At 43.2% G+C, this 16,752-nt stretch overlaps 1 protein-coding gene across 1 annotated transcript in view; it reads left to right on the top strand.

Annotated features, from left to right (window-relative positions):
• The window catches only part of HLCS (holocarboxylase synthetase), a 190,146-nt gene extending 174,390 nt beyond the window's left edge, over positions 1 to 15,756 (top strand). The window contains exons 7-11 of the mRNA XM_064705190.1: positions 1,718 to 1,785; positions 4,467 to 4,627; positions 9,202 to 9,316; positions 12,837 to 13,050; positions 15,426 to 15,756. Of these exons, the coding sequence (XP_064561260.1) occupies positions 1,718 to 1,785; positions 4,467 to 4,627; positions 9,202 to 9,316; positions 12,837 to 13,050; positions 15,426 to 15,594 (727 nt within the window). The 3' untranslated portion in view covers positions 15,595 to 15,756. The remainder of the gene's footprint in view (positions 1 to 1,717; positions 1,786 to 4,466; positions 4,628 to 9,201; positions 9,317 to 12,836; positions 13,051 to 15,425) is intronic.
• The last annotated feature ends 996 nt before the right edge of the window (positions 15,757 to 16,752 follow it).

Below are 16,752 nucleotides of genomic sequence, written 5' to 3'. Positions count from 1 at the left end.
CATCCAGGCTCTGTTAAACACACCCAGGGATGGGGACTCCACCCCCTCCCCGGGCAGCCATTCCAGAACTTGATCACTTTTTCCATAAAAACCATTTTTCTAACCTAAATTGAGTCAGGCATTTAAAAATCTCTGAAATCTCTGGGTTTCTTGCATTCTGGTGCTGCCACAGCCCCAGGAGTTGCTGATGTCTCGTTGTTATCAGTGTGGAGCAGGAGCAATGGATGGTTCCTCATCTCAGCACCAAGAATTGTGTCTCTGTGGGACCTCCTCAATTGCAGAGCTTGAACCAGCTCCCAAACCCCTCTGAAATTCAGGGGAAATTGTTGGTTTTCTCAGCTGTTAAAAGATGAGCCAACTGAGAGATGTTTAAAAAGATTTTATTCTATTCTGAGTCTCGAATAGTGACATACAAGAGATGTAAAGCTCAGTGCCATTCTGTCAGAAGCCAACCTGTTTCTTAATTACAATCCTTTATAAATGTTTTTAATTAAACTTATAACTATTATTTATTTAAACTTACTAACTTTTACCACACAATACTACTGTTACTTCTAACACCAATTACCTGTATTTTGTCCTTACATAGCCTTACTACAATGCATCTTTCGCGGTTCTAATTCTCTAAAATACCTAATCATTTTACAAAACCATATTTTAAAACTTATTTACACCTTCCCTCAGTATTACAAATACACAAAAATACATAAACTTTCTGTCAAATTTTGGAAATTCTTTACAAATCCATTTCTCACAGGAAACCATTGTGAATGGTGCTTTTTGCTCTGATTTGGGCTGCCCTTACCCCTGAGACAAGATTGCTTTTGTAGGAATGAACAACATGGTGTTTGTGCCTGTGGGAGAAGCAGATTTGTGGGCTAGACATCCCTTTTTGGGCTTAGCTCACGGGCAACATCTTGAATATGTTTTATCTCTGAAATAACCCTGAAAATGTGAAATGGAGGAGGATCGTGGTGCAGTTCAGATCTGTTTAAAAGTGGCTTGAGCAAAGTTCTCACAGTAGGGTTTTTTCTTCTTTTCTTTTTTTTTTTTAATTTTTTTTTTATTTTAAGTGTAGCATTGACTCATTTGGTGGTGTTAAAGTGCACTTTCTACTTATCCCCAGAGGAAAGTTAGTATTCTTTTAAGTGAAACTATTTTAAAAGCAGAACACAAGCCTAAAATAAGCCAGTGTTCTCTAGAGCTCTCAGAAGGTGTAGATTTATTTACTGTAGTTAAATCATAATTAGTTCTCAGGGGATAGTGTATCTTTTAAACGGCTTTATTGCCACCATATTGGTTTTCTAAATAATCAGAAACTGCTGCTCTTATATTTTGTAGTAAGAACAAAAATTCGCTGTAAGTAGAAACAAATGTTTGGAATTGCTGGTTGTCACTTGCTGAGGATAGGGACACCCAAAAAATGAGCACTTGAGGAAGAAGTGAAGAAATACAAAACCTGGGTTATCAGAACTGAAATGAAGTATAGCTCTGACTTATTTCAGATAAAATAATATTTTACATTATCGTTTTTTCAGCCAATCATTTTTTTAATATTCTAATGGGTTTGGATCGGGATTAAATGTTAACTGAAATAATGGTGGTGCAACGTTAACATAAAATATTACCTGATATTTAAGCCTTGATTTTCATGAATGTAGCTTAGTGTTGCAGCTGATAAGCATGTGGGGTTTTTGGTTTTTTCCCTAATTGGCAGGTTAATGTTCGACTTGCCTGAGGAGATGGGTTTAATAGCAGTGGCTGTTCGACAAACACAAGGGAAAGGTGAGTAAATCTCCTTGTTTTTCTCATAAATGTGTATTAAATACACAAAATCGAGCATTTTAAGCTGCATTATGAGCATTTTTGATAATATAATCCATAGAATAAGCCTGTCCTCTTCTCCTCCTGCTCAAACTGCGGACTCAAACTGAAAACCCAAAAGTTAACAAGAGACCAAAGTAAACATTTTCAGGATGTTTGGTGGCTTTTGCAGAAATGATTTAACGGTCTCCTGGCTCCTGCCAAAAAAAGGTTTTGCCAGTCACAAAAAAGCTGCCATCGCCACACTCGGTGTAACACAAGTCAGAGCTCCAGATGGAAACTGAAACCGGGTGAGCTGGAGCAGGGCTGGGGCTCGAGATTGAGTCTGAAGGACCTGCCCGAGCAGATAAATGTGAGCAAGTCGTGTTTCCTGCCCAGAAAAATGCTGGCGCTTCCCTGAAAGCCGCATTTATTCTGCTGCAAGAGCAGAGTGTGTGGCCCAGGGAGCTTTTCCGAGCACAAATCCACGAGGAGATGATTCCCTGCTTTCAGCGCAGGGTGGTTCAGGGTTTGGGCGCATTTCTGGGTGCACACAGAGCATTTTTAGAAATGCTTTTGCACCTGAAGAAAGCAAGATCTTTAAAATGTGTCTGTTAGCAGAGAGCAGGAAAATCCTGGGAGCAGGGGATTTGGGACATGCTGGGAAATTGAGCAGCAGCTTGTCCTTCAGAAGCTCAGAACTGAATTACAGAATGGCCTGAGTTGGGAGGGAACTTAAAGAATTACAGAATGGCCTGAGTTGGAAAGGAACTTAAAGAATTATAGAATTATAGAATGGCATGGGTTGGAGGGACCTTAAAGAATTACAGAATTACAGAATGGCCTGAGTTGGAAGGGACCTTAAAGAATTACAGAATGGCCTGAGCTGGAGGGACCTTAAAGAATTACAGAATTATAGAATGGCCTGAGTTGGGAGGGACATTAAAGAATTACAGAATTCTACAATGGCCTGAATTGGGAGGGACATTAAAGAATTACAGAATTCTAGAATGGCCTGAGTTGGGAGGGACCTTAAAGAATTATAGAATTACAGAATGGCCTGAGTTGGGGGGACATTAAAGAATTATAGAATTATAGAATGGCCTGAGTTGGGAGGGACCTTAAAGAATTATAGAATTATAGAATGGCCTGAGTTGGAAGGGAACTTAAAGAATTACAGAATTATAGAATGGCCTGAGTTGGGAAGGACCTTAAAGAATTACAGAATTCTAAAATGGCCTGAGTTGAGAGGGACCTTAAAGAATTACAGAATTCTAAAATGGCCTGAGTTGGGATGGACATTAAAGAATTACAGAATTATAGAATGGCCTGAGTTGGAGGGACCTTAAAGAATTATAGAATTATAGAATGGCCTGAGTTGGAAGGGACCTTAAAGAATTATAGAATTACAGAATGGCCTGAGTTGGGAGGGACCTTAAAGAATTACAGAATTACAGAATGGCCTGAGTTGGGAGGGACCTTAAAGAATTATAGAATTATAGAATGGCCTGAGTTGGGAGGGACCTTAAAGAATTATAGAATTACAAAATGGCCTGAGTTGGGAGGGACCTTAAAGAATTACAGAATTCTAAAATGGCCTGGGTTGGAGGGGTCTTAAAAAATTATAGAAGTATAGAATGGCCTGAGTTGGGAGGGACCTTAAAGAATTACAGAATTACAAAATGGCCTGAGTTGGAAGGGACATTAAAGAATTACAGAATGGCCTGAGCTGGGAGGGACCTTAAAGAATTACAGAATGGCCTGAGTTGGGAGGGACCTTAAAGAATTACAGAATTATAGAATGGCCTGAGTTGGAGGGACCTTAAAGAATTACAGAATTATAGAATGGCCTGAGTTGGGAGGGACCTTAAAGAATTACAGAATTATAGAATGGCCTGAGATGGGAGGGACCTTAAAGAATTACAGAATTATAGAATGGCCTGAGTTGGAAGGGACCTTAAAGAATTATAGAATGGCCTGAGTTGGAAGGGACATTAAAGAATTACAGAATTCTAGAATGGCCTGAGTTGGGAGGCACCTTAAAAAATTATGGAATGGCCTGAGTTGGAGGGACCTTAAAGAATTATAGAATTACAAAATGGCCTGAGTTGGAAGGGACCTTAAAGAATTACAGAATTATAGAATGGCCTGAGTTGGAGGGACCTTAAAGAATTACAGAATTATAGAATGGCCTGAGTTGGGATGGACATTAAAGAATTACAGAATTCTAGAATGGCCTGAGCTGGGAGGGACCTTAAAGAATTACAGAATTATAGAATGGCCTGAGTTGGGAGGGACCCTAAAGATGATTTTGTTCCACCCCCTGCCACAGCTTCCACCAAACCAGGTTCTCAGAGCCCCATCCAACCTGGCCTTGAACACTTACAGGGATGGGAATATTTTAAAAATTCCAGTATTTTTTGAAGAAAAAGCTTTGCAGTTTAACCCTTTTTCTTTCAAAATTGGTTTGGAAACCAGTTGGTTTGGAAAATTGGTTTGGTTGCATTAAAGGAACTTTTGGTACATTCTCGGATGGATACCTTTGAATCTTTCTCCTTAGTTGTTATCTACAAAGTGATCTTTTTTATAAATTCACAAAGTGATCTTTTTTATAAATGTTCTTTTCTTGAGTTGAAGTTCTCCTTTCTCCTGTCCCTGCCCAGGCCGTGGTGGGAACGTTTGGCTCAGCCCCATGGGCTGTGCCCTGTCCACTCTGCACCTCTCCATCCCTCTGCATTCCAACCTGGGCCAGAGAATTCCGTTTATCCAGCACCTGGTGTCCCTGGCAGTGGTGGAGGCAGTCAGATCCATCCCAGGGTATGAGGTATGTCCTAACTCATCTCACAATCCCTGCTTCCATCTCCGTTAAATTCAGATTTTAGCTGTGGCTTTTCTGCGGGTAATGGCTGAATGCATAATTCAGTTCTTAAAAAGAAGCTAAACTTAACATTCCTAATGTTTGGTTATTGATATGTTTGGAGAAATCCGATATCCAGAGGGTGAATGTTCTTTTACAGAGCTGATCAAATGCACTGCACTCATTTCACTCTAAATCTTATGAAACTTAAGCCTCAATCCTCAGCAGTAAAGAAAAAGTCAATTTTGTTTGCCCAACAATGGAGCTGATTTGTTTTGATTTTGAAGGAGAATAAGGAGGAGGGAAAAATGAATAAAACTGACAAATCCTTTTCTGCTTTTTTGTTGGGGCTGTTTCAGTGGTCACTTTATCCCTTTTAAAGGATTTTTCCAAGCCTTGTTTAAGGTTGAAAACTGATTTCTAAAGCAAGAACTGAGGAGAATTGCTCTCGAGAGGGAATCAAGTGTCCTGTCATCAGTATTAAAATGAAGAACCAGTCTTCTTTATCACCTCATATATCTCCTTTTTAATGTTACCATTTCCTAATATTTGCTAACTATAAAACTTTGGTATTTTACAGAAGTAGTTAACTAAAGCATATGTTTCCTATATTACAGAAAATCAATGACTTATACACATTTACACATGAACTTTATTATCGTGGCACCCAGTAGCTTTGCTGGAGTTTAGGGTCTGTCAGCCTTTCTATTAAACCCTTCTAAATTCAGTGCTTCATAACCTGACTGCAAAAACAAAATGCTTCAGGGCAAAAATTTGCAATATAAAACATTTGGCTGGAGTGGATAATTTGACCACTTAAAAACGAAGGGACAAGAGTTAGTTTTATAAAACATGGGGATGGCTGGGGAGGGAGCTGAATTATGAATGGAGGTGGTTTTGCTGCTGTGTGCCTGCCCTGATGTACTGTGGCAGTTTTAAATTTTATTCCATTCAAGAGGAAAAAAAGGTGACTGAAGTTCTAAATATTGATGTGAAAAATGTGGATTAATAATGTGTGTGCTCTATTGAACATTTGGAGAGTAAAGAGATTTCTGTGCCCAGGGCAGATCTGCTGAACCTGAGGGGACATCAGCCCTTGGCAGGGGGGCAAAACAGAGTTAAAGGTTTAGAATCAATCATGTTACAGCAAGAATATTTTAAAAATTATCAAAAACTCAGTGCTTGAATTTCTTATTTGGACTCAAGTCCTGCAAGGCTTTTCCTCATGTCCATGTCATGCCAACTGCAGCAGCCATGAACAGTGGGATGATCTGCAGAGTGATGGAATCATGGAATGGGTTGGGTTGGAAGGGATCTGAAAGATCACCCAGTGCCAGCCCTGCCATGGCAGGGACACCTCCCACTGTGCCAGTGCCCAGCCTGGCCTTGGGCACTGCCAGGGATGCAGGGATGGAATTCCATCCCAGCCCTGCCCACCCTCACAGGGAAGGATTTTTTTCCCACCATCCCACCCAAACCTGTAATTTTTCAGTGTGGAGCCATTCCCTGTGTGCTGTCCCTGCATCCCCTGGCAATTGTCTCTCTCCAGCTTTCCTGGGGCTCCTCCAGGCCCTGCAAGGCCGCCCTGAGCTCAGCCCAAAGCTTCTCCTGTGCAGGTGAGCAATGCCAGCTGTGCCAGCCTTTCCTGCCAGCAGAGCTGCTCCATCCTCTGCCCATCCTGGTTCCAAGAAGTCCATGGCTCAGTTTATCACCATTCATGGTTTTTAGGATGGCCACAATTACTGACCCTGCTGAACCAGCAGTAACCAAGGCCTTTGCTGTGGGTCCTCCCAGAGCAGATCTGAGGGCTCGGTTGGAAGTTTCCTTGTCAGATGTTAATGCTGAGGATGCAAATGGGATTTAAATCAAGAGGATGCTTTGCTCTCCCATTCTGAGAACAGCAGAATGTTTCTCTAGTGAGCGAAGACAAGAATTGCTCCATTTCCAGCGTATTTTGTGACATTTTGTGTGGTGAACCCACTCCGTGGCAAAGTCATGTGTGGCATTCACATTTTCTGAAAAATCCCTTTAGCCAGAATTTTTCTCCTGGGAAGCCAAGACGCCTCAGAGAAAAGGAAACAATTCTTATCTCATTTGCTTCTCCTGTGTTTTGCTCCTTTGGAATGTGTTGGGAGATTGTTTACCACAGGTGATTGTTCCATTGGTTTCATGTGAGTTGTTTTCACTCTTTGGCCAACCAGGGCCAAGCTGTCTCAGGGCTCTGGAGAGAGTCACCAGTTTTAATTATTATCTTTTTATCCTTCTTTAAGTATCCTTTCTTTATTCTTTAGTATAGTTAGTATAGCATTCTTTAATATAATACGGTATTTTAAAATAATAAATTATCCTTCTGAGAACATGGAGTCAGATCCATCATTCCTTCCTTCGTGGGGACACCCCACAAATACAACAGCCATGAGAACACCCAGCTGCCTCAGCTGTTCTTGCTGCTGTTGTCACTTCAGCCACAGAGCTACTGTCTGCTGTCCCACAGGTGTGTGTTCCCCCCTTTTATTATCACTGAGAGCACCATTCCACTGTGTCATTCCTGCCACGTCTCCAGAGTGCCCTAAAATCCTTCCCCCAGCGCAGGGAGCCAAGTTCTTTCCCATAACGAATAGGAGCTGGTGATACTTTCCCTCAAAATGCTTTGATAGCAAAATCAGGTAGTATTTCCTGTCAGTGGACGTGTCATGGACTCCTCCCTGGCCTTTAAATCTGTCAGGAAAGTAGACACGGACCCAGGTGCAGCTTTCACACATCCTGTAAAGGGATTTCACCTCCTACCACGGGAGGGAATGCGACTCCTGTAGGCCTGGAGCGCCTCCCCTAATTTGCCCCCGGGGATGCAGCAGCCATGGGCAGCGTTTCAAGCTGCAGGAAGCACATTTGCTTTCTTTTTGTGTTCAAGTAGCCAGTGCAAAGTTCAGCCCAGCCCTGTGGTTTGCACAAAAGCTGCTCTGTGGGGCTGGGATGTTGTCACTGCTCAGTTTGTGTTTCCAGCAGGGACAGCTTTGGGACATTTGTGTGGTTGGGAGCTGGGATTTCTGCTGTCTGCTGAATTTCCTTTCTGAAATTCAGGATGTCACTGTCTCTTTGGCTGCTGCTGATGCCTTGTGCAGGCTGAGCTGGAGCAGAGCTGGGCAGAGCTAAAGAACAAAGCAGGGATTTATTCCCAGCATCTCCTCCATGGATGCACCTTGGGCAGCACCAGAGCCCAGCCAGGGCTGCACCCAAGATGAACCAAAATGGCCCCAAAATGCACGGCCGGGCACGGGCTCTGTCCCTGGGATCAGTTCTGCTCCATTTGCACCTTGCAGTTCATTGTCCCATTCCAGCTTCAGCCCAGGCAGTCCCACCCTGCTTGTTTTTCTCTCTGCAGCCCACGGGGTTTGTGCTCCTGGGCTGAGATTTGGCTCATTTGTCCTTGGTGCCCAGCTGGAGCAGGAATTGTTTTGTGTCCCTGCTCTGTGCACAGAGCTCACCATCCCTGAATGTGAACCCAGCCCCACACACTAAAGCAGCACAGAATGTGAAAAATAGAAAAACTCAAACCTGAGGCATCAGTTCCTGCAAGGTTCCTCAGGCAGGGTTCCATTTTCTGTAGCATTTGTGGAGCACTTCAGTGGATTCTCATTAAGAGGAGCAATTGACAGCGGCACTTTGGGTTTTGCAAAGAGGTAGAAAAAATTCTCCTCTGCTCTGCTCAGGTGATTCCCCACCTGCAGAGCTGCCCCAGCCAGGGAGGAGCTGGAGCTGCTGCAGAGCCCAGAGGAGGCTCCAGGATGGGCAGAGGATGGAGCAGCTCTGCTGGCAGGAAAGGCTGGCACAGCTGGCATTGCTCACCTGCACAGGAGAAGCTTTGGGCTGAGCTCAGGGCGGCCTTGCAGGGCCTGGAGGAGCCCCAGGAAAGCTGGAGAGAGACAATTGCCAGGGGATGCAGGGACAGCACACAGGGAATGGCTGCACACTGAGAAATTACAGGTTTGGATGGGATGGTGAGAAAAAATCCTTCCCTGGCAGGGTGGGCAGGGCTGGGATGGAATTGCACCCCTGGATCCCTGGCAGTGCCCAAGGCCAGGCTGGACACTGGCACAGTGGGAGGTGTCCCTGCCATGGCAGGGCTGGCACTGGGTGATCTTTCAGATCCCTTCCAACCCAACCCATTCCATGATTCCATCACTCTGCAGATCATCCCACTGTCCATGGCTGCTGCAGTTGGCATGACACGGACAAAGGTGTCCAAAGGGGAAATTCAAGCACTGAGTTTTTGATAATTTTTAAGATTTTCTTGCTGTACCATGATTGATTCTAAACCTTTAACTCTGTTTTGCCCCCCTGCCAAGGGCTGATGTCCCCTCAGGTTCAGCAGATCTGCCCTGGGCACCCTGGCACAGTGGGAGGGGTCCCTGCCATGGCAGGGGGGGCACTGGGTGGGCTTTGGGGTCCCTTCCACCCCAAACCACTCTGGGATTCTCTGCAGATTATGGGGTGATGAATGAGCCATAAATGTCTCTAAATATCTGCTTTTGTTTCTTCAGGACATCGAGCTGCGAGTGAAGTGGCCAAATGATATTTACTACAGCGACCTGATGAAGATTGGTGGGGTTCTGGTAAACTCAACACTCATTGAAACAACATTTCATATTCTCATTGGTAAATGTCTATTTTGAAGCTTTTTTTTTGCTGGTTTTTGTTTTTTTTCTGGAGGATTTTGTTATCAGTGTCTGTATCAGTAAAAATGGCAACGATGAGAACAAATAATGACAGCAGGCATAAGGAAATAAAGCACAACATTCAACCCAGAGGAAGCACAAAAAGTAAATGTTTTCATTCTTCTTAATAACTCCATATGCTTGACAAGTAAAACATAAATGCAAGCATCTGGCTTGGTGTAGGAGAGTTCAAAGGAAGAGCATTTCATGGGAGAGGGGAATTGTCCTCCTTGATTTATGTGGAATATACTGAAAACTCCATCCTTTTTTCCCAATTTATGGATTTTTTGGAACATGACAAATAGTTAAATGAAGAACATGCCTTTAAAATCAAAAGAAGAGCTACATGCATGGAGTAATGTTTTTTCATTTTTTAATTATTAAGATGTTTTTGTCATCTTTAGTCTGATAATCATCCTGCTCCGTGATAAGGAAGTTTTCCCCTAAGCATCCCAGATCTACTGAGAAACTTTCCAGATTCTGGTTCCAAAAATAATTGTCTCTGCTAAGTCTAGAAAATTGAAAGAAATTCCCTAGCAAGTGTAACAAAGTAAAGAAAAAGATGATATTTGCTATTTGAATATAGCACAAGTAAATATCCTGCAAAGGTGGAGTGGTCATGGTGTTGTTTCTGTCAAAATTCTGTGATTTTAGAGGTGCAAGGTAGAAAAGAGTTGAAGAAATCATCTTTTTCTGTGAAACGTGCCCAGACAGGATATTTTCTGTTCCATTTTATCCCTTCATTTTGTAAATAATGGACTCGAACAGAATGGAAATTGCACAGAAACTTTAGAAATCTCTCTGTGCCCCTTCAGCCATTTACAACTTCCATGTTTTCCTACAGCCTGGTTAACACAAGGAAAGCAGGAATACATCCAAAAATAGTTCATTATATCAAGTATCTCTTTAAGCACTTCACATGCTTGGGTTGGACCTTTCCACTCTAACCCTGAACATCAAAATATTCCAATTCAAGTGGAGATTTTCTGTATCCATTCTCTCTGATATTCCTCTGGAAGGTCTGAGGTAGAGATAAATGCCTGTTTTTATCAGTCTGTTTTCAGCTGGGAGATTTTCAAATTGAAACTTCCTTGCTCCATGTGAATCCCAGGATGTTTTCCATCATTCCAGTGCTGTGTTTCATGGAGCCCTAGAGGGCCCTCATGACAGTGAAGCTTTGGGATTGGTAGGAGTGATGGGATTCAGTTCCCAAAAAAGTGTAATCATTCTCTTTCAAAGGATCCTTCCTGAGATCCCATCCGAGTTGCAAGCCCTGCCACCATGAGTGCCAGCTGGCCACTTGTCCAGCCAGAGCACTCAGCACCTCAGGATGAGTGCCCTCCCTGGCATCCCCAGGACCTTCCAGAAATGAGGATAATGGTGTGTGACAGACATCTTTTTATGAAAATCCTTTCTTAGGACTTTTGCTTCCTGAGATGATTCAGGAACAAAATGTAAATATTGATTATCTGCTGCTGTGAAATGCAACCAGTGCATCTGTGATTGGCACATCTTGGATGTTTGTAATTAATGGCCAACCACGGCCCAGTTGGCTTGGACTCTCTGTCTGAGACACAAACCTTTGTTATTCATTCTTTCCTTTCTATTCTCAGCTTAGCCAGCCTTCTGAGATGAAACTTTTCCTTCTTTTTAGTATAGTTTTAGTGTAATACATATATAATAAAATAACGAATCAAGCCTTCTGAACGTGGAGTCAACATTTTCGTCTCTTCCCTCACCTGAAAACCCCAGTGAGCACGGTCACAATGATGGAAACCAAGGATCATCTCTGTGGCTTCACTGCTCCAAGGAGGAGCTCAGGAGAATAAGATCAAAGACAAACCTGAATTTCCACTGCTCAAGCCCTGCAGGTGACAACGCTTCACGCTGAGACTTTCAAACACAGTTTGGAAAAAAAAAAAAAAAAAAAAAAAAACCCAACCAAAAACCTGGTTTTTTTTCCAATTTGGAGTTTAAAATGGAAGAACTTTACGGTGCTGGGACTTGTGGAGGAGGAGCTCTGAGGAGAACGTTCGCCATTGATGTGAGGGCCAAGCGCCCGTGGAATGCAGGGGGCAGCCAGCGAGCAAACCCCGCTGTGCTCTGCTCAGGCACGTCCAGCTCCTCGTGGAGCCACCCTGGAACATCCATCAGCAGCCACGTCAGCGCTGCCGAGGGCTCTCCTCTCTCATGGACACTGCACGGTGCCCCCCGAGCCCCTCGTGGCTTTCCAATTTCCTGCTGCCTTCTCCCCTTGGCCCTGTTCCTTCCCAGGTGTTGGGGCTTCAGCTGTGTCCCACTTTTGGATTGCTGAGCAGGGATCCTGATGGACCCCAAGGCTCTGTGACCCCTCAGCGCTGTCTCTGTTCCCTCACATTGGATTGCAGACACCTGAGTTGGGATTTGCTGGCACAGCTCGTTGCATTTTCCAGTTCATTTTCCTTTATCTCTTTCCAGTAAACCCAAATTTCAGCTCATTTCCACAGCACTGGTGTGTTGGGATCACTGTGCCTTGTTTTGTGTTCATTCCCTGACTTGTTAAACTCCTTTTCACTGAAGGGATCCTTCTCAAAGTTAACCCAATTATGAATTATCAACAGCAAACTTACAAATCAAGACGTCTGCACCTCCTTGCAAACAGAGCTGCATCATGCCCAAATCTGATTGACAGACAGGGAGTTTTATCCCAAATGTCTGAGGGAAGAAAATAAAAAAAAAAAAAAAAACCCAAATTATTAGGAGAAAAAAATAAACAGGTAATACAATATAGTTCTTTACATCCCTGGCAGGCTGTTTCAGCAGGCTGCAGAAAAGGCCCCAGGAGCCATATTTAAACAAGGGAGGCATTCTGCCAACTCAGAGTTTGGGAATTGCAGCTGGAGAAATCTCAGCGAGAGGCTGGAGGCTTCTAAAGGATATGCTGTGGTGAGATGGATTAGGCAAACTGGAGTCTCACAAAGTTAAAATCAAATCTCCTGGGCTTTCCTGAGCAAGCCAAGCGAGGCTTTATCAGCCGAGTGCAAGGTCTGGGGGTTGGAAAGGGCACTGAGCTCACTGCAGGAAGCAGAAAGGGCTCTGAGCTGAGTTTTGGGATCAAACTCCATCTTAGGTGGGATCAGTTGTTCTCTGAGTGGGCTGAGCGCCTTCCAGGGAGCGCAGGAATGGCTCACATGGAAGGTTCTGGAACCAGGGGGCAGTTTGTCCTCTCCCAGCCCTCACTGGTGGGGTTGGAAGGCTCTGCTGGATTTGCCTCTGTGACTCTGAGGAGGACAAAGAGCAAAATCTGAGCTGAGAATTGCAATTACAGGAGAAGGAAGTTCCAAAAGTGTGAGAGGCTGAATGAAACCAGCTCTGGGAGCCATCCTGAGGGATCATTGTGGGGAGCAGGTGAATTAAATCCGGCTGTGGTGCTAACAGAGAGTTTGTCTCTTTGATTGTGTCCTCCTCTTTGTCTTCTGCAGGCTTTGGCTTTAATGTGAATAACAGCAACCCCACCATCTGCATCAATGACCTCATAGCAAAGTTTAACAGGGAAGAGGGGACGGAGCTGAGGGCTCTGAGTGCAGATTGCCTCATTGCGAGGACTGTGACTGTGCTGGAGAGGCTCATTGAGCTGTTCCAGGAGAAGGGGCCCAATGGAGTTCTGCCCCAGTACTACAAGTACTGGGTACACAGGTAAGAATTCTCAAACTTTCTTTTCATAAAATTGGTGGAAGGACTCGTGGGTATTTTGTCTTTTTCCACAAAATTCCCTTTAATATGAGTGAATAGTTTAAAATACACTCCCAAGCAGGATGCACATTTTTAAGGGAGAATTAAAGCAGCACATAATAAATCAGTGACAAGCCTGAGTTAAAGAATGCTTCCAGGTATTTTACATGTATCATCCCCAAACAAAGCCAATTTGGAATGATTTGGGTTGAGATGGATTAAGCTGCTGTGCTTCTAGGAGGAAAAAACAATGGATTGTTTGGATTAACTCCAACTCTGTCCATTCCACAAAGGGAAATTAAACCAGGTAGAAAATGCTCCTGAAAGGCATTCTGTGTAGAAAACCAGTGAGATGGGAAATGAAATAATCTGTTAGAGGGTGAAGCCTTTTTTGTGAGGGTGCTGAAGCCCTGAGGATCCCTGGAGTGCCCAAGGCCAGGATGGACATTGGGGCCTGGAGCAGCCTGGGACAGTGGAGAGAGTTTAGGATGATCTTTAAGGTCCTTTCCAACCCAAACCTTTCCATGATCCTTTTAATGATCCTGATTGACTCCTCTGAGGTGATTTTGATGCCTTGGAGTGGCTCCCTAGAGCAGAGGCTAGCCAAGATGAAGAGAATAAGAGCAGGTATCCATTAAAGGCCCCACAGATACACCCGGGGCCCTCAGAAGCCTCCACAGGCCTCACCCAAGCTGGACAATGCTCACCAGAGTTTCACACAATTATCAGTTTGGTCATTTACATACCAGGGGTTAATTCTGCAATGACAGCTTCAGGTAATGAAGTCATTCACCCCCAGTTTGCTCCCCCCAATTCACTTTTGTTTGTGTTTTCAGGGCCTGAGGCTGTGGGGTGTCCTTGGGCCTCAGGCCTGGGGGGATTGTTTGGTCTGACCAAAATGTGGAGACAGTAACTGACACTTTATAAGGAGTTAGAGTTATGCACTCAGTGCAGGATTGGAAAAATAGAAAAGATAAAATCTTAAGGCATCAGTTTTAATTGCTCAGTGTCCATGAGTTGCTGCCTTGGTTTGGAAAGCTCCTGCTAAGGAAGGCAGGAGCCTCCCTTGAAATGGAAAATGTAAACCCCCTCCCTCTGAATTATTATAATTTTGAAATTAAGGGGCTCTCAGGCAAAGATATGGGAATAGGAATAACAATTCTTTATTAGGGAAATAAAATAAAATAAAATATAAAATAAAATAAAATAAAAATGCAGTAATACAAAACAGCACTGCCAGAGTGAGAGCAGTCCCTGTCCCCTGTGTGTCAGGGCGGTGTCCCAGCCCCATCCCATGGGGTCCCAGATGAGGGAAGAGATGAGGATCTGACTCCATGTTTCAGAAGGCCCATTTATTATTTTATGATATATATTATATTAAAAGAAAATTATATATATTATATAAAAATATATCTATTATATGACATTATATATTATATTAAATGATATATTTATATATAAAAATATATTATTTAATAATATATATTATTAAACTATATATTCATATATATAATTTTATATATTATTTTATATATTATTTATATTATTACTTATATATTATCATATAAAATATCTATAATAATATATATTAAATGATATATTAAAACTTTATATTAATTTTATTATATATTATATTATATTGAAAGAAAATTATATATTATATAAAATATATATTAAATTACATTATATATATTATATTAAATGATATATATAAATATGTAATTTAATAATATAGATTATTAAATGATATATTTATACATATTATTTATATTATTATTTGTATTTATTATTTATATTATCATATAGAATATATATAATTATATATATTAAGTGATATATTATATTAAATTTTTATCTTGATTTTATTATATATTATATTGTATTAAAAGAAAATTATATATTATCTAAAAATATATATTATATTATATTATATTATATTATATTATACATTATATTATATTATATTATATTATACATATTATATTAAAAGAAAATTATATATATATATTATATTAAAAGAAAATGATACTAAAGAATAGAAGAAAGGATATCATCAGAAGGCTTGAAAGGAAGGGAATGATAATAAAATCTTGTGACTGACCAGAGAGTCTGAGCCAGCTGGGCTGTGATTGGCCATTAATTACAAACAACCACATGAGGCCAATCCCAGAGGCACCTGTTGCATCCCACAGCAGCAGATAATCAATGCTCACATTTCATTCCTGAGGCCTCCCAGCTTCTCAGGAGGAAAACCCTAAGGAAAGGATTTCCCATAAATGGTGTGTGTGCCCCATTGCCAGCACAGCCCCCAGGGCAGCACTGACGGTTCTGTGTTGCAGCGGGCAGCGGGTGAGGCTGCGCAGCGAGGACGGGCCCCTGGCCTGGATCGTCGGCATCGACGACTTTGGCTTCCTGCAGGTGCACCAGGAGGGCGGGGGAGTGGAGTCCGTGCACCCCGACGGCAACTCCTTCGACATGCTGCGGAACCTCATCGTGCCCAAGCACTGACGGGGCTCCGCCGCCGCCGCCGCGGCCTCTGAGGGGAACTCACTGCTCGGTTTTGCCGCCTGGCTTTTGTGTTTGCCGTGGCCGGCAGCTGAGGAGGGGTGGTGATGTCACAGCTGAAGGCCTTTATTCTTTTCCTAAACATTAAAACTCACCTCTGCTGCCGCTCTTTGTGGGAACAGAACTTTCTCTTTATTTACCTTTATTTACACCTTGTACTAGAGAGAATATTTGTGGTGAACACAATTTTCTCCTCAGTCCGTGCACCCCGACGGCAACTCCTTCGACATGCTGCGGAACCTCATCGTGCCCAAGCACTGACGGGGCTCCGCCGCTGCCGCCGCGGCCTCTGAGGGGAACTCACTGTTCGCCTTTGCCGCCTGGTTTTTGTGTTTGCCGTGGTCGGTGGTGATCTCACAGCTGAAGGCCTTTATTCTGTTCATTAACATTAAAACTCACCTCTGCTGCCGCTCTTTGTAAGGATCTGTTCTTTGTGGGAACAGAACTTTCTCTTTATTTACCTTTATTTACACCCTGTACTAGAGAGAATATTTGTGGTGAACACAATTTTCTCCTCAGTCCGTGCACCCCGACGGCAACTCCTTCGACATGCTGCGGAACCTCATCGTGCCCAAGCACTGACGGGGCTCCAGGGCTGCCGCCGCGGCCTCTGAGGGGAACTCGCAGCTCGGTTTTGCCGCCTGGTTTTTGTGTTTGCCGTGGTCGGCAGCTGAGGCGAGGTGGTGATCTCACAGCTGAAGGCCTTTATTCTTTTCCTAAACATTAAAACTCACCTCTGCTGCCATTCTTTGTAGGGATCTGTTCTTTGTGGGAACAGAACTGTCTCTTCATTTACACCCTGTACTGGAGAGAATTTTTGTGGTGAACACAATTTTCTCCTCAGTCCGTGCACCCCGACGGCAGCTCCTTCGACATGCTGCGGAACCTCATCGTGCCCAAGCACTGACGGGGCTCCGGGGCTGCCGCCGCGGCCTCTGAGGGGAACTCACAGCTCGGTTTTGCCTCCTGGTTTTTGTGTTTGCTGTGGGTAAAGTGGGCAGCTGAGGAGGGGTGGTGATCTCACAGCTGAAGGCCTTTATTCTGTTCATTAACATTAAAACTCACCTCTGCTGCCGCTCTTTGTAAGGATCTGTTCTTTGT

Source organism: Zonotrichia leucophrys, chromosome 1 (genome assembly GCF_028769735.1).
Source record: "Zonotrichia leucophrys gambelii isolate GWCS_2022_RI chromosome 1, RI_Zleu_2.0, whole genome shotgun sequence".
Classification (NCBI taxonomy): Eukaryota; Metazoa; Chordata; class Aves; order Passeriformes; family Passerellidae; genus Zonotrichia; species Zonotrichia leucophrys.
This window is presented reverse-complemented; position numbering and strand designations above follow the sequence as displayed.